The following is a 17,657-nucleotide window of genomic DNA, read 5'->3' on the forward strand; positions in this document are numbered from 1 at the left end:
TTAAATGGTTGCATTCACACCAAATTACTACTATCATAGACATAAGCTAGGTTGCAATTTGTACAGGTCCTAACTACCCAATTAACAAGACACTAATTTTTACCCTATTCTATTGAGATTATGTTTCTGCTTTCAATACGATTCCCTCGAGAATTCCATCAGTGCCAAAAATACCAGAAAATTCTTGAGGGTCAACTGGGCCTGGCAGCTTGAAAGAGATGGTGAAATCTCCTGTTGGACATAGGTTTTGAGTTTGCATCTCGAATACTTGAGAGTACTTGTGGACTGTCCTATCACCAGTTGTCATTCCCTTAATCAACACTTTACCATCAATCTCCACTTCACAAATAAATTCTCCTGCGTTAACCATAAATTTTGAACAAATTAGTCCTGATCGAATCCAAAATCATCAGAAGAATGCAGTACAATTAAGTAGAAAAAGAACCAACCAACAGAACAGTGATGCGAATCAATTGAAGGGATGCCATATTGTAAAAGGACTTTGCAGATCAAATATGTCGAAGAATTAGTAACTGGGACTTATTGCAAATTCATACGTGAAGAATATTTAATATCATGATTGTAACTTACTTTCATCTCTCTTTACTCCAGGGAGTGATACACGGAACAAGTAAGCGTCCTCGCTTTCTCCTACATCCAAGAGCCCGAGAACTGGTCCTATCTTACCCTTTGCTGCACTCCCAGCCACTGCAAATCCACTTTTAGTAGCAGCAACAATGTTACTTAGCTCCTCCTCAGAAGGGCGAGAAGGAAGGAAGACAATACTAAGCTCTAAGTCCTCAGAGTTGGTGTGCTTTGATGATGGACCCATAGACTCTTCCGCCAGAGGACTGACATCCTTAAAGAGACTACTAAAAGGAGTACCATCAGATTTTGTAGAGCTATCTGGTGGTGCATCATCAAACTGGCCGACACCATCATTCTTCAAGAGACTTCTACAAAGTGTAGTTTCAAATTGTCCATTGGGATGAGGTGGCATATTACTAAATGACCCATCACAAGCATTCTTCAAGAGACTACTAAAAGGTCTAGTGTCAGATTGTCCATTGCTATCAGGTGGCACTCCATTAAATGGTTCATCAGAAGCATCCTTCAAAAGACTAGTAAAAGACATATAGTCAAATTGTTCATTATCAAGTGGTAAATCATTAAATGGCTCAGTACATGAAGGCGTCTCCTTATATGGTAGGCTACTAGTACTAGCAGCTAATGAAGCATATTGGAGGATATCATCGGGATTGGACATCTCCGTTTTTCGAACATTACTTAGAGCTTCGTAATCAACATCGGCTTGTGATTTTGTGCAATCTTTGTCCATGACCAGATGTTCTAGACCAGTGAGCTTCTTGAACCTCTTAACACTATCTGGTTCAATATAACTGGTATCAGGGTCATTGATGAACACAATGTTTGCAATAACATTATACACATCACAGCATAAATGGGGATGCAGGCTGGGAGGAAATAGATCACAAAACCGAGGATAAGCTGCTGGTTGTTTGCGGTAAAGAGTAGGAAGCTTTCCATGAAAGTACTGGTGCAACCATGGTTGTGCCAGGACAACAGACCGATCTGCCTTTCTCAGTGCATGATAGTAAACCCTTTCTACTTCTATGGTTCTTAGGCATGAACCAGCTAGTTGATTGGAACTGTATGGAGGTAGGCCTAGACCTTTTCTTTGCAAAACTGACCTTTTGGGATATTCTACCAGGAGATCTGGTCCAAAGTAGGTTCCAATGATAAAGTAAAGGAGGAAAAACTGATCATCCGTTGGAACCAATCCCGTGAAGTTGTTGTCCATGCTCGATGGAAAGAGTAAGAACTCTGTGATTAATCTGTTTCAGATGAAATGAAACAGATTAAAATATTGCACTCTAGACTTACCTTAAGTTAAAAACTCGGTTGAAACATATAAAATGAAGACAGTAAGTAGTGAAAAAAAGTAAACATAAGCAATAGAGGTTGTTTACCCCAAGATTGATGATATGTCATTATAGCTTGAAGCGAGCTTAAAAGATCAATTATATGGAGTTTTTACTGCCTATTACCATAGATAGAATTCGCCAACGGAAGGTTGAAATCAAGAATGAGCTGATGGTTAGGACGACAAAGACACACAAAGGATTAGTAATTTAGATTCTGTACATAAAAGGGGAGCCTTTTTAAGTAAATGCACCAGAGCATACTTGCATTTTCCAATAATATAGTTTAGGCTGCCTATCTGTTTTGACACCAGAGTAAAAAGATGAACAGAGATAACTTAAAATTGCTTCACTAGACTGGATTTAAGCACAATTTAGAACAATTTCAACACTAGATCAACAAATTGGCAAGTGACAGTGTAGGTTTACTATGCAAAATCCACATGCAACAACTCATTGATGATTCTTACATGCAAGAACACTAAAAACATGATAGTACAAATCCAAAATCAGAGAAAAATTGACAAAAAAATTAGGGATATTATTAAACTAGATTATACAAAATGTAAAGTACAACTCTATGTTTTTCCCGAAAATGAGAAATCAATAAGTGACGTGTAGAAAACACACCACAATGAGTTCTCCTTCTCCAGAGTGTAAGTTGAACTGCTATGTCTATTTGCTTTTGTTAGTGCCACAAAGAAAGCAAGGAGTTTTTTCAGAAATCAGTCATCGTGCCACGCGTCCTTTATTTGGTTATGCAATATAATTGGTAAATACTAATAATATTATTATGTATAAGAATTGTTATTTCTTATACGGTAAATAAAATACTACTAATATAAGATGAGTATTGACATGTTCTATCAAATATTAAATTGACAACTCAGCAGAAATAGGTAAAAACATTAAATTTCAGACCAAAAAAAAAAAGAGAGAGAAAAAGGGTAAAAAGAAGATTTGACTAGAGCAGGCGTGAGTCTTAACTCTTAAGCGTTAAAAGCCCCTTTTCCCCATATTCCATTTTCTTAGAAGACCAAAAATTGAAGAAAATCGGGAGTAAAGATGCATTCATTTGGGTACAGAGCTAATGCTTTGTTAACATTGGCAATCACCATTCTTGCGTTTATGTGTGGAATAGCTTCTTTCTCCGACAATTTCAATACTCCGATTCCTACAACTGAAGTTCAAGTACACCCACCTCCTTAAAAACCCTACTTGAATTCATGTTTTCCTTTTCTTAACTTTGTCGATTGTAATTAGATCTGTTGATTTTGTAAATGACCCATGTGTTTGATCGCTTGATTTTCTGCAGGTGTTGAATATCAATTGGTTCCAGAAGAAACCTGATGGGGACGATGAGGTATTTTCTTTGACAAAAGTTTTGTATCTGTCGATTTTGATGAAGGGTTTTTCTGGGTTTTTAGTTTCGGATTAATTTTTGTTGAATTTGGTATCTGAGATTGGGAATCGGGGCAAAAAACTGGTTGAAGTATGATGGGTTGACCTTTCTTTTTTCTAATAATTTCTATTTTCAAATTCTTGAATATGGGTATTGCTGGATTCTTTGAGGAGTCAGGAATCTATGTGCATTCTTGGTAAAATTTGTCTGGTTTTTCATTTGAAAATGGAAAAATCTTGAGATTTTCTGTTTTGAGGTAATATAACTATTAAACGGTTCAATTTCAATAACTAGTTTTGATGCATATATGTATGAACATTCTTTTGTACTATCAATTGTATTCTCTCCATTATATACCCTCTCTATCTCTTTTCTTTTTTTCAATTTCAATTTCAATTTAGGAGATACTCCTAGTTAGGCATGAGTATCAACCTAAATATTAGGTGTTTATATTATATATAAATATTTCTGTATGTATTTATATATCAATATTTGAAAATTGTAAATTGTTTTAGTCTGATTTAAAACTAACTTGTGAAAAATAATGATGAATTGTTAATTAAGGTTTGAACTAGTTTTCTCTAAACCCCCATGATATCACATTGTTCTTGAAAATACTAATAAAAGTTATGAGTTATGACTTTCTTCACCACTCAAATTCACAGGGATCAAACATGGTCACCGTGTAAACCCAACAAAAAACAAAGGTTTTCGAATGAAACTTTGATATAATAATCCATACAGATGGTGCATTAAATGATATGGCAGCGAAAAAGAATCAACGAATTCCTTGATGAAATCACAAGTAAATTGGACATCATTCATTAGATAAAGACAACCAAATAAAACAGTCATACTATTAAAAAGGAACTAAGTCAGCTAACTCCTTAGAGATCCTCTTCTTCTTCTGAGTTCTTTGAGTGCCCTGAGGCATTCAACTAAATCTGCAGTTCCAGATTGTAAAGATAAAGTTATTATATGTAGTACTATTAACAAATTCCCAATTTCTTAGAATAATCTATTGGTTTTTTGGTCTATCCTAAATGTTAGAATTGCCCGTAAGTTTCCAATATTAACTTCAACAATAGAGTGCTAACTAAGCTTACTCTTAGAGCGAAAGGTCCGCAGGCAACTTTTGAGTAAAACTCTGGAGAAAAAACAATCTTCTATTAGTATTTTCATGAATATCTATGTGCATAAAAAAACAATCTTATGTTTTTTTAGATCTGTTAATCATTGAAATATCATCAAATAATATGCTAGCACATTATATTGCCTAAGGTGTCAGTTTATTTTCTTTATCTTGTTGATCTACATAAAGTTGGTAGCTGCTCTTGTGTTAAGATTTCTAGTTACCATCGTTGATTAAGTGGTTATATATGAACTTAATTTTTGAAAGAATATCATGTATACTTTTCCTTTTATGCAGGTCAGTTTGACCTTGAACATATCGGCAGATTTACAGTCATTGTTCACGTGGAATACGAAGCAGGTTTACTGTCTACTTTATTTGCACCATAGTTTTGATTTCACTCTTTTAACCCTATTACTTGGGTCTGATTTTCTTCTATGTAGAGTAAGTATGAAGGTGTGGATGTATCGATGTGTATACATCTTATTCTCAATTAAGCTAATCTCTAGGACATAATATATGTATACTTTTCATCCCTGTTCTAAAACACTGGAGTTCACTAGAGTGGAGAGAAGAGGTGGTCATATTAGATGTTGATGCCACGGTCAACGCTCTGGATTACAGGATGTGGAAATTGGAAAATAGAATGTAATACACAAATTTACCAAGCTATTAGTGACTATATAAAGCAGTGTCAGATAGTTAAATCTATGCCTTCTTGTACAATTGGTTGAAGTTTGCCCAGTAAGTCCAATGACTTGGTGCAGTATTTCCTCTTTCACCTTTTCTTTTTAGTGAAAATTAAGATGAACTTGAAATGATTTCTGTTGCAGTGCTTGTGAGAAAGCTGGTTGTATTTAGTTCCCTCCCTTTTTATTTTCCTTGAGAATTTGGAGGACGGGATTTAGAGTGTCTTACAGCTTCAATATACCATATATTGAAATTCTGTCACCTAACATGTGTAACAAGAGACTGGAATAGTTCAAATAGAACAAGACTACGTGGAATAAGTTTCCTAGATGTTTGAATTCAAAGTTTTGTAGTTTTAACTTCAAACTCTTTAAGAGATATGTTGATCGGTCAGATCTCTGTTGGTTGGATTACCTTTACAGTTACTTGTAGCAATTGTGCAATTCTAATTATGTTAAAATTTGCAGGTGTTTGTATTTTTGGCAGCTGAGTATGTAACTCCAAAGAACTCTCTAAATCAGGTCTATCTTCCATTGGTTGAGAACTGCATATAATTAATATCTTCCTTGTATTACATTTACTAGTTAGATCTTATTTGAGGCTCGTGTCGTTGTCTGATAAATGTATTGCAACTGAAAGTAAGGCTTAGCAGTATGTATCGACATATCTACCCTTTGCTTCTCCTTGTAAATTAACAGTCCTGTACTTTGTTGTCAGTGATAGGATTTTCCTGTAAGTATGAGTATATGCTTAGTGAAACCTCGTGGGGCTGTCTTCTCCTAATTTGAGGAGCTGGCTGTAGAAGCTCCAAGGATATGTCAACTCATTAATTTTTTAGCACCTGCTTGAGAATTTGTTTTCCTACCAGATGAGAGTTTGGTTTGATTCCTTCTACTGACATGATTGTTTTACTAACAGATATCTTTGTGGGATGGTATTATTCCCACCAAGGAACATGCAAAATTTTTGATTCACACCACAAACAAGTATCGGTTTGTTGATCAGGTTAGTTTCTGAAGCATTTTGCTTTATTCTGCTTTCTTCTTCATCTCATGATTTTCACAAGTACCTTATTCCTTGTTGTAGGGAAGCAACCTCCGTGGTAAAGCTTTTAATCTAACATTGCACTGGCACGTTATGCCAAAGACAGGGAAAATGTCCGCGAACAAACTTGTGATGACTGGTTACCGCTTGCCAGAGACATACAGATGATGAATTTTTTCCTCGGTGCAATTTATCTGTAACTTTAGCCTCCACTGATAGGAAGGGGAAAATGTGCTTAAATGAGATGATGAGATGAATAGGATAATTTTGTCCCGGATAATGTCAGAATTGCTGTTTATCGGCCTCAAATTATAATATTGGTACTTTAGACCTTTGATATCAGCCGCTCTTTTATGATTGTTTTGTGTGACTAAAACCACTATTATTTCCTTTCTTCTCCCGGTAGGAGATCTATAGTAGGCATTTGAACAATATTGGAACGAAGTTTTTGAAGTTGAAACTGAAAAAAACTTGTGGAACGAGATAGCTAATAGTGAAGTTTTGTGTGGATGTCTCATCAGTAGAAAATGTAATAAGTGAAAAGGAGACTTTTTTACTGTTAAGGAAGGGAAGATGTGATAAGGTTATGATGAATCAGTTGGAGGTCATTGAGAAGGATCAAACAAAATAACTGTGACAACACTATACGGGTTTTGCGGAAATACTTGTAAAGCAACTCACAGAGTGAATTGTCTTGTAACATGCTAAACTGAGCTTGTTTACAGGATCCCCTGTTTAGCGTCATTGATTTAAAGAGAGACAAAAGCAAGCATGACATCCATTAAAAATGACAAAATAGCTCAAATATTGTCTCTATCCATAACTGAAGATAAACTACAGACCCTTCCCACACTATATATGTGTTTGTTCATCACCATAGAAGGTAATAGCTTCTCTTTTTCTTATCAGTCTCTCTAAACATGGCATCATCAATCTTTAACTGTCTTCTCACTTTCTTAGCACTCTCAAATCTTGTATTCCTATCACAATCACAAGTTACTAGTGCTCCCTTCAAACCTGGCGGCCTTGCTTTGCCAGTTTTTAAGGATTCTGCCACAGGTCTCCACATAACCAACATCACAAAAAGAACTCCCCAGCAATCAATCCCATTGCTTATTGACTTGAATGGCAAGTTCTTATGGTTAAATTGCGAAAAAAATTACCTCTCATCAACCTATTTAGCCCCTTTTTGCCACTCAACTCAATGTTCTCGTTTTGGTTCTCATTCGTGCAACAAATGCTTTTCCACTACACCTAGGCCTGGTTGCCATAACAACACTTGTGCTGTTACAACAACAAACCCTTTAACTAGCCAAACTGCAACCAGCGAAGTTGCTCAGGATTCTCTCTCAATTCAATCCATTACTCAATCTGGTTCAAATTTTGGTCCTATAGTTACTATTCACCACTTCCTTTTTGCTTGTTCACCTTCATCTTTGTTACAAGGTCCTTTTCCTAATAATGTCCAAGGAGTAGCTGGATTAGCTCATGGTTCAGTCTCTCTCCCAATTCAATTCGCCTCTCATTTCGGATTCCCTCGTCAATTCTCCTTGTGCTTGCCCTCTTCCACACAAAAAAATGGTGCAATCTTTTTTGGGACTAGTGGATTAAATGGAACACAAACAGGTAACTTAACCTACACGCCAATAATCATCGGTTCACAAGGCGAATATTTCATCCCAGTGAGGTCAATTCGCGTAAACAACAAGCCTGTCCCATTGAACCATTCATCTTTAATCTCAACAAGGACTAGAAACTTTGGTGGCGCGATGATTAGTACTACAGCACCTTACACAGCTCTTGAACACAATATTTTCATAACTTTCACTCAGTTTTTCGCGAACCAATCCTCTAGGATATCTCAAGTGAATCCAATATCACCATTCGGATTATGTTTCAATTCCAATGTCTCTTCGAGCACAAATGTTCCAAACATTGATTTTGTGATGCAGAACAAAAATGTTACATGGACTATTGTTGGAACAAATTCAGTAGTTGAAGCACGACCAGGTGTGTCATGCTTGGCGTTTGTTGATGGAGGACAAAATCCAAAGGCTCCAATTGTGATAGGGGTGCATCAATTGGAAGATAATTTTGTTGAGTTCGATTTGGTCAGGTCAAGATTGGGTGTGAGCTCTTCGTTATTGTCACGTAACACTAGTTGTTCTAACTTCAATTTCACCTCCAAATCGTCTTTCGTTAATGAAATGGAGTGAAGATTGAAGAAAAGTTTAATTTCCTCAAGTATGACTCTATCTATGTTCTTGTGATATAGTTTAAGGTCTATATAATTTTAGTTTAAGTTACTTTTGTTTGTTTTTTCGTCTTAAAGATGCAAGTGTACTAGTTTTGAGTAAGGAGTGTTGTTGATTTCAATTTTATGTCACATATATAAACACACAAAAAATATATATCCCTTTTTGTTTCCCTAGCTAGTTTTAACACATGTATAATATATGTAGATTAGTTAGCGATTATAAATATTTTTTGATCGAGCAATTAACTTGTGTAACTTTTTCAGTACACAGAGAATTAACCACAACAAGATATTAATGCAACGGGAATATTGAACCCTATCGCCATATAATCTATGATTGAGCTTAGGGTGTTATTTTAGAACTTCAATATTATTTATTTATTTTATTCTATTCCATTTGATAATAATGTTCTATTTTTTGTGTTAATCAATAGGTAGTATGGTTATAATTACTTAACTATCAAACCTAAAGAATTATTACTTGTATATTAGTATCTAATTAAGCGCTTAATCACGGCGTTGTGCTAATATATGCAACTTACTCTTTTAGGACTTAAAACCCTTCTCTTATATCTGTAACTCCTTTTTTTTTTTTAGACAAAAGGGAGATATTTTATACTCCATAGTTACGTACTTAACATTACATTATCGCTATTAGTACTTGCGATTACAGATAGGTTACCAAAACAAGCTAACTTATTACATGTAGATCATACTACTATTTTAGGAGATGATACTCCATCTTGAAATGCCTTTAGTTTCTTCTTTGCTACATCTGGTGGAGTTAGTAGGATAAGTGGATTAGTGGTCTGTGTTAGCTTGGAACCTAATCTGGACAAAATGTCGTCTACCTTGTTCCCTTAATGGAAGCTATGGTGGACCAATGAATTCCTCAACTTCTTCAAAGTTGACTTGCAGGACAAAATAGTAGAGCTGTAAGTTTGATGTATATTCTCCAAGAGTTCCATGGTTCCGATAGAATCAGTTTCAATTTGAAGATCAACAGTAGCATTATGATTGCTAGGGGAATGAAGTTCATTTGCATCCAAAACTAGAATTTGAAAGGTGCAATGTTTTATACTCTAGGAGTATGTAAGTGTTTTGGTTTGTTGTAATTGGAAGGTATGATATGTAGCTCCAAAATGTGTTGAATACTATTTATTTTAAACTATTACATTAACTTTGAATTTTTCTATATATTACGATAAATAAGTTTTCTTTTATATAAAGGATAGAGATGTGTGTTGGGTGGATCGAATATCCCCTTTATAAATAAATTCAAACAAAATCATATACAAATTTTATTGTATAAATTTGAACTACTTACTAAAATTTAGCTTTAAATCAATAGTTTGAATTTTAGCTTGCCTCTTTTATTTAGAATGGTTAAGCATAAATACTATGATATCGGACCGTGAATCCCACCATTTAACACAAACTCAAACTTCAAATCGCCTTGACCCTACCAACGACCCAAGACACGACCCTAACCTTGTCCCCCACCCCGACATGAGACACGACCCTAACCTTGTCCACCACCCCGACTTGAGACACGATCCTTGACCCTGACATTAACTTGATCCTCAACCCAAGGGACCCAACCTCAAGTTGAAACTCAATCTGACCCTGAGCCCAACTCGGGGTCAAGATCAGATTCAGGCTCAAGGTTAGGTCTCTGATCTCAATTTGAGATTAGAGTCGAGGTTACAGCCTGAGTCGCCATCAGTCCCAAGTCATGGGTCAGATCCCAAGTTGGGGTTGGTGAGGTTGAAAGAGTATTTTATGTACGGAAGTCTTCTTTTTTTTTAAATTTAGAGGAAAATAAGTTCTTTTGAAAAACAGTTTTCAAAACATTTTGACCAATCTAACACGAGAAAATAAAAAACGAGGAAAATGCAGTATCCTCAATGCTTAGCTCTTCCATTCGCGGGCACCCAACAATGTGATCCCTGAAATCATTTTCCTTCATGCAGGATCTTATAGTAGGGAGCATAAAAAGAATAATTTGAAATCTCACAACACCGGATCTTTAAATCAACAAATGAAGCAGCTACAAATGCAATATCGCGCAAGTCAAAACGCTCATGAATCATTTTAAAACTATGATGTGGCGTTTTTAATCTTATTGTTCAAGGCAAAATCAATCCATTTTTCGACCATGGGTTCAACAGAAGAATTATCAACTGTCACGCGAAGAACGAGTGTGTCAACTTCAAAAATCATATTCAGGGGAAGGACAAGATATAATTTCCAAGGATTATTTTCATCTATGTTAAGAAGGAATTTCTATTTGGTGCATCACTTTCATCATATGACTCTATAAAGTTGGCACCAAACTCCACTTCGTCCAAATAAATTTCAGGACGAGAAGGCCAAATGTTTCGCCATCTGTGGGACAGAACATTAGTTCTAGCTTCATCTCTCACTTGAATGCATAAGTGAATTTGGCGGATAATTTCGATAGGCAAATTGGAAATTCTATCTTGTCCTTCCCTGTTGTCATTCCAACTTCATCGATTTCTGAAATAATGAGAAATGACTTACTAAATGTGAAAAAATCAGCTTATCTATGTGGGAGACTTTGATTGCTTAACCTTTTAATTCCCATTGTTGCTTAATTGGTGAGTATTTAATTTCTTATGTATTTGAACCTCACGATGCTTTAATTTTATCCATTACTATCCCTTTTCTACATAGTGGAGTACTCTCACAAGTCACATAACCTTGCTCATCATCTCCTCATTCATTCATTCTATTCAACTTCTTTTAGGAAAACACTACAAGGGTAGAATGGGGTAGGGAGTGAGGTTGGTGGGTGGGATAATCAAGGGGTAGAGGTTGTGGGTATCGGGTGGGTGGGGAGGAGGCAATGAACTTGCAATCACTAATGGAGCTTGTTTCCTTAGAAAAGTCATGTTTCTTCATTTTTAAGTAACTTGTTATCCACTTTCCAAAACATTTTGACCAATCTAACATGAGAAAATTGAAAAAACGTTTTCCTTCCTATCAAAGACAATTAACTTCTTTTCTTGTAAGGCCAACAAAAGGTATCTTATATCTAACTTGTAAGTAAATATGCAATCGTTTAGCTTGGTAACCAAAAGTATTCAATTGATACTTGAGGAACTATTTTAAACCATCAACCTAAAAGGAGGACCATATTTTTGAAGTAACTTCATCAGTTTTTCTCAATAGAGCATCCTGGATATCCACAGAAGAGTTGAGGCACTTCTCCAAAAAAAAAAAACTAGTTGCACAAAAAGAAACAGAACAAATATCCGTCACATTAACTTTTACAAAAGCATTCTTTCAAAAAAGTGGTCCAGCAACATAATGACTGACCAAATCACGGAACAATTGTTTGGCGATAACAGTTGCACAACTTCTCCAATCTCCGAGGTTCTACTTCTAATAATATGGAGTTCAAAATAAGTTCTTATTTCTAAGAATTGATACTCTCTTATCAGGTTTTGGATTGTGCACTTCTTTTGTTGAGAGCACATTATTCTCTCTACTAAACTGCATTTGCAATAATAAAACATGAAGTTTGTCAAGCACAATCACATAAACAGAGAAATAAAATCAGAAGAAAAGTACTTCAAACCTAACTAGACTAAGACCAAAGAAGTCGATTCCATCAATTCTCACTCATATCCTAAAATTTTATCCTTAGCCAATCTATAATCTCTCCTTAGTGAGTCGTGCAGAGCAATTCGTTTTGAAAGTTTAATGTGCATAAAATGACCACACAAAAGATAACCACAAGCATAGGAATTTGGGTTGTGAATAGAGCCGTCAATATGGGCTAGGCCCGTTGGGCCGACCTGGCCTATCCCATAATTTTATAGGGCTGGGTTATGACTTTTGAAGCTCATTTAAGAAAAACGTTTTTTAGCCCGGCCTAAATAAGCCTGTCAATTTGTGGGACTTGAGAAATTTGGATAAGGCCTGCTCATGGGCCAAATACAAAATTAATTAAAAAATAAAAATAAAATAGAGTATTAAAAATAACAAGAGTCTAAACTCAAAATATGTTTAAAGTTTGAAATATTACAATTTAAAATACAAATTATGTTTATAAAATATGTACTACATAAAATTAAAATTCCCTAAAAATTTCTAGGGAATCACTACATAGGCCGTAGCCTATGAAATATTGTCATAGTTTTTGTGTTTTATTATGATCATTGGAAAACAATTAGGTTAATATATCTATTTAACTATTTATGTTTTTACCTGAAATCAAACTTAATAAATATTATAAAGATAATTTTATTTGTGGATTTGATTAACAAGTAGTAACACTAACACCATGTAATATTGTCTTCTCAATATTTATGATAATATTTTTAAATTATAATTTAATTAAAAAAAATATAAAAAATAGACTTTAAAAAAAGAGGGCTGGCCCGGCAAAGCTCGTAGCCCACGTTCTTGTAGGCTGGGACGACTATTTTCGGGTTCACACCAAAAATGGGCTAGCCCGACCTGGCCCTTCAAATTTCAAAGCTTGTATGGGTTAGCCCGGATGGGGTGGGCTAGCCCATATTGACAACTCTAGTTGTGAAAAAGCCAATTGGACTTGTAGATTATCTTAATGAATTTTGTGGTGGAACCCAAGGTCAATGACAAAGTCTCCAAATCTGAAAGAATTCAAATGAAGTTTTCTAAAAACTCTTAGTAATATAATGACACGACATAATTTCTAACTCCAGATGCTTGATATCAATTACTGGCACCATGCAAATTACATATGTAGGAATGATGATAACCTGACAACCATCAAAAATCAACTCAGAATATTGGTAACCAAACAATCGTATAGTCAAAAATAACTCGTTCTGGTGTACCATTGGGACAACATTTAGTTGATGTTGGCAACAAGACCATATGATGTTGAAGTTGAAAAAGAGTACTAGGAAGATTGTGACTAAAAATTAATTTCACTAGAAAATAAATCTCAGAAGTTTAGAGAGTGAAAACCATTATTGCCCTTGAGAAGCTCCTCAAACAAACAAGTTGTTCAACTTTCAAATTCTTCATTTCAAGTTAAAGTCGAAATAATCGACAAAATTGTAAATAAACATTATTTTGCAATCTATTAACATTTGTAAATAGTGTATGTCAAGATGTTTATCAAGTCACAGTTACAAATAACAATAACCAAAAAGTAGCTTATAATGTATGTTTTGGAAACGAAATAATTTTATCATACAATAAAGGAACATAAAAGATAATTAGCACATATGTATTAAATTCTATGAGCTTTAAGTGGTTAACCTGTACAAACACACAATTCAAATTCAAATGTTTGGGATGATCAAAAGACTCCAACATTTCTTACCCAAACGTACAAGCAAGTGTGATGGCTTCCGTATCTATTTTATTTATGAATACAGGCCTCTTCGGGCCTTTTAACCAAAAAAGAAAGAAGCTATGGCTTTCTGGTGTTAAATAAAATTGAACAATATTTTTCTTGTAAGACTTAAGGCCACCAAACAAAACAAAAAAAAGCCATCAAACAGTAAGTTTTTTCTTATAAGATCATCCAAATGTTAGCTTATAAGTAAGCTAATATGCAACACTTTCTTCCTATTACCTTTATCAACTTCAAAGATTTTATAATTTTCATCCAGCTAAACTATGTTGATGTGTAATCAATAATTTCATTTGCAAACTTTGTAGAGTTTGTCTATGATCCTCTGGAAAGGGCTCGAGAGTTGGGTGTGGACATCAAGAAAATGCAGTATGACATACAATCAAAAAACATCGTAAGCATATGGAGGAAAGAAAAAGGGTTACCTCTTCAGTTTTGCAAATCAAACTCAAATGCTTGGAACTAGCACACGACTTCAAAATATATCTTTGTAAAAATTATTATTAATTATTTCTTACTTATGGCCCAAGTTTACTTGTAGCCCAAGTAAAACCATAAATATTATTTAATGAATAATAGATCTCGTCCGTACATTGGTTATTTAATGGACGTACCAGATTAAGTCTTGACCTCTATAAATTGGTTCTCCCTCCACCTATTAGGGTTATGACATATTCTCTACATTAATTCCATCGTTGACGCTTGTGGTAACGTAAGGCTAGGGCAATGAGGTAGAAATCAATTTACGACTAACGTTTTCGCTTCTCTCTGTGATGATGTCGGTATCAGGTATGTCCCCCTAACGATCTCTATGTAAGATTATCGTGTTCAAGATCCCGATATTATGTATTAAAGTATTTAATCTTACATGTGGTATTAGAGCCTGGATTGTTTGAACGGATAATCTTCATAAATTATATAACTGCATCAACTTAATAATGTGATGATTAATTTCTCATTAAAAAAAAAGCCTGGAACGAAAGATTTTTTTTCCTTTTCTTTGCTAACCAGAATTGACACTTTAATGTTGGATAGCAATTATGTTGATGTCATCTTAGAAATTTTGTAGTTATTAATTAATTAATTAATATTTGATTGGGAAAATTTAATAGAGTATACTGCTAACAAAAAAATAATCTAAATACTGTGTTGGAGTTTAGTGGTCAACACTAGAATTTAGTGCGACGTGTTAATGATGTTCCTACAACCACCCGACTCACTCGATTTAGTCGACGCTAAGAACTGCAATTAAATTATGTTCAAACTTATTGTTGAATCCTTTTGTAGTATTATAATTTTGTTCTTGACTATTTAAGGTGTTTGGACTCTTATGTTGATAAAGTGTTGTTAGCAAAGTTTAATTTGCACAAACTCTAAAAATTATTAATCTTTTTATAATGAAATAATTATGTTTTGCTTTTAAATTGTGCAATAAATTAAAGTGATCGTTAAACTATTTAATAAATAATATGTGTATTATGTTTCTATAGTTTGTTAGTCACCAAAGTGGCCAAACTAGAGAAATTCACATCTACACATATAATATTTATGATCACTTGACATATATGGATTAATACAATTCATTATTTATTGACATATTCAGTATTCCAAGAGAGACTGGGTCTGATTTTTTCAACCTGATACATGTATTATGTTTCTATAGTTTGTTAGTCACCAAAGTGGCCAAACTAAAATGTATAAAATTATTCATATGCACAACAATTTATGATATTATATATGCATTTGTATTTATATAGTTTGTTAGTCGCAAAGTGGTCAAACTAGAGAAATTAACTTCTACACATTTCATATTTATGATCACTTGATGCATGTATTATGCTTCTATAGTTTGTTAGTCACCAAAGTGGTCAAACTAAAATGTATAAAATTATTCACATACAAATTTTTTTATAATATTATGTGTGCTTTGTATTTATATAGTTTGTTAGTCACCAAAGTGACCAAACTAGAGAAATTAATGTATTTATTTAATTAACAAGTAGTAACACTAACATCATGTAATATTGTCTTCTCAATATTTATGATAATATTTTTAAATTATAATTTAATTAAAAAAAATATAAAAAATAGACTTTAAAAAAAGAGGGTTGGCCCGGCAAAGATCGTAGCCCACATTCTTGTAGGTTGGGCCGACTATTTTCGAGCTCACACAAAAAATGGACTAGCCCGGCCTGACTCGTCAAATTTCAAAGCTTGTATGGGTTAGCCCAGATGGGGTGGGCTAGCCCATATTGACAACTCTAGTTGTGAAAAAGCCAATTGGACTTGTAGATTATCTTAATGAATTTTGTGGTGGAACCCAAGGTCAATGACAAAGTCTCCAAATCTGAAAGAATTCAAATGAAGTTTTCTAAAAACTCTTAGTAATATAATGACACGACATAATTTCTAACTCCAGATGCTTGATATCAATTACTGGCACCATGCAAATTACATATGTAGGAATGATGATAACCTGACAACCATCAAAAATCAACTCAGAATATTGGTAACCAAACAATCGTATAGTCAAAAATAACTCGTTCTGGTGTACCATTGGGACAACATTTAGTTGATGTTGGCAACAAGACCATATGATGTTGAAGTTGAAAAAGAGTACTAGGAAGATTGTGACTAAAAATTAATTTCACTAGAAAATAAATCTCAGAAGTTTAGAGAGTGAAAACCATTATTGCCCTTGAGAAGCTCCTCAAACAAACAAGTTGTTCAACTTTCAAATTCTTCATTTCAAGTTAAAGTCGAAATAATCGACAAAATTGTAAATAGACATTATTTTGCAATCTATTAACATTTGTAAATAGTGTATGTCAAGATGCCTATCAAGTCACAGTTACAAATAACAATAACCAAAAAGTAGCTTATAATGTATGTTTTGGAAACGAAATAATTTTATCATACAATAAAGGAACATAAAAGATAATTAGCACATATGTATTAAATTCTATGAGCTTTAAGTGGTTAACCTGTACAAACACGCAATTCAAATTCAAATGCTTGGGATTAAGGCTGGGCACCGGACCGGAATGGGATCACCGGACCGGAACGGGACGGTTTGACCGGGTTGTTGACCGGTACCGGGATGAACCGGATCGGAACTACCAGGATGGAGGCTCAGTTCCGTCCCGTCCCACTACATACCGAGATAGAACCGGGACGGACCGGAATGGAACGGGATGGGAAAAACGGGACGGGACATATAGCTATTTCAAAAAATAATTATTTTTTTTGAGTTATTTTGAATTACGAAAATACGAATGTTTGTTTTTATTTTTTCTAAGTTATATTAGTTTATAGTATTTAAGTTTTAAAATTTATAATAATTTTACTTGAGTTTATTTCAAAGATATTTTTTTTTTAATTCTTACGTATATAAGTTTGTAAGTTAAGTTTGATAAAGTTTTTTTTTAAGTTTTTGAGCTTATGTAGTTATGTTATAAGTTTTTAAAGATTTGAATCTTTTGAAGTTTATAAGTTATTAAGTTATATTTATAACTTGTAAGTTAAATAACTTAAGTTTGTAATTTTAAAAAATTAAATAAACAAAAAAGAAATGCTAATAAAAGTAAATAATGACAAAAATATTATTTTTTATTTTAATTAAAAATGATTTACCGGTACCGGACCGGACCGAAACGGAACCAGAATGAACCGGTACCAAATCATGATACCGTTCCGTTTCGTGTACCGGTTCAATGTATCCCATCCCGTCCCGAATACTACCGAACCGAAATGGACCGGAATGGTATCAGAACGGTACCGGTACAACCCGTTCCGGTGCCCAGCCTTAATTG

The 17,657-nt window shown here is 34.3% G+C and overlaps 3 protein-coding genes across 3 annotated transcripts; 2 read left to right on the forward strand and 1 right to left on the reverse strand.

Annotated features, from left to right (window-relative positions):
* Positions 1 to 15: 15 nt before the first annotated feature.
* LOC102584031 (increased DNA methylation 2) lies at positions 16 to 2,659 on the reverse strand. The gene is made up of 3 exons (XM_006361801.2): positions 2,574 to 2,659; positions 592 to 1,856; positions 16 to 357 (listed from the first exon to the last, which is right to left on the reverse strand). Exons 2-3 carry the CDS (start codon positions 1,820 to 1,822, stop codon positions 119 to 121), a joined length of 1,470 nt encoding a protein of 489 aa, XP_006361863.1. The 5' UTR covers positions 1,823 to 1,856; positions 2,574 to 2,659; the 3' UTR covers positions 16 to 118.
* A 261-nt stretch (positions 2,660 to 2,920) lies between these two features.
* On the forward strand, positions 2,921 to 6,548 carry LOC102584347 (signal peptidase complex subunit 3B). Its single transcript, XM_006361802.2, has 6 exons — positions 2,921 to 3,134; positions 3,259 to 3,306; positions 4,775 to 4,837; positions 5,635 to 5,688; positions 6,086 to 6,172; positions 6,254 to 6,548. Exons 1-6 carry the CDS (start codon positions 3,009 to 3,011, stop codon positions 6,377 to 6,379), a joined length of 504 nt encoding a protein of 167 aa, XP_006361864.1. The 5' UTR covers positions 2,921 to 3,008; the 3' UTR covers positions 6,380 to 6,548.
* A 90-nt stretch (positions 6,549 to 6,638) lies between these two features.
* Positions 6,639 to 8,427, forward strand: LOC102600218 (basic 7S globulin-like). The gene has a single exon (XM_006361842.2). The coding sequence runs from the start codon at positions 7,132 to 7,134 to the stop codon at positions 8,425 to 8,427; it is 1,296 nt and encodes a 431-aa protein (XP_006361904.1). The 5' UTR covers positions 6,639 to 7,131.
* Positions 8,428 to 17,657: the final 9,230 nt, after the last annotated feature.

Source organism: Solanum tuberosum, unplaced genomic scaffold (assembly GCF_000226075.1).
Source record: "Solanum tuberosum cultivar DM 1-3 516 R44 unplaced genomic scaffold, SolTub_3.0 scf00363, whole genome shotgun sequence".
NCBI classification, from domain to species: domain Eukaryota; kingdom Viridiplantae; phylum Streptophyta; class Magnoliopsida; order Solanales; family Solanaceae; genus Solanum; species Solanum tuberosum.

Excerpts from the sequence above, each read along its gene's own strand:
- LOC102600218 (XM_006361842.2), top strand. The coding sequence starts at position 7,132 with ATGGCATCATCAATCTTTAACTGTCTTCTCACTTTCTTAGCACTCTCA.
- LOC102584031 (XM_006361801.2), bottom strand. The coding sequence starts at position 1,822 with ATGGACAACAACTTCACGGGATTGGTTCCAACGGATGATCAGTTTTTC. Across the intron at positions 358-591 it reads TGGAGTAAAGAGAGATGAAA|GAGAATTTATTTGTGAAGTG; the intron begins GTAAGTTACAAT and ends TGGTTAACGCAG.
- LOC102584347 (XM_006361802.2), top strand. The coding sequence starts at position 3,009 with ATGCATTCATTTGGGTACAGAGCTAATGCTTTGTTAACATTGGCAATC. Across the intron at positions 3,307-4,774 it reads AACCTGATGGGGACGATGAG|GTCAGTTTGACCTTGAACAT; the intron begins GTATTTTCTTTG and ends CCTTTTATGCAG. Across the intron at positions 5,689-6,085 it reads CAAAGAACTCTCTAAATCAG|ATATCTTTGTGGGATGGTAT; the intron begins GTCTATCTTCCA and ends TTTTACTAACAG.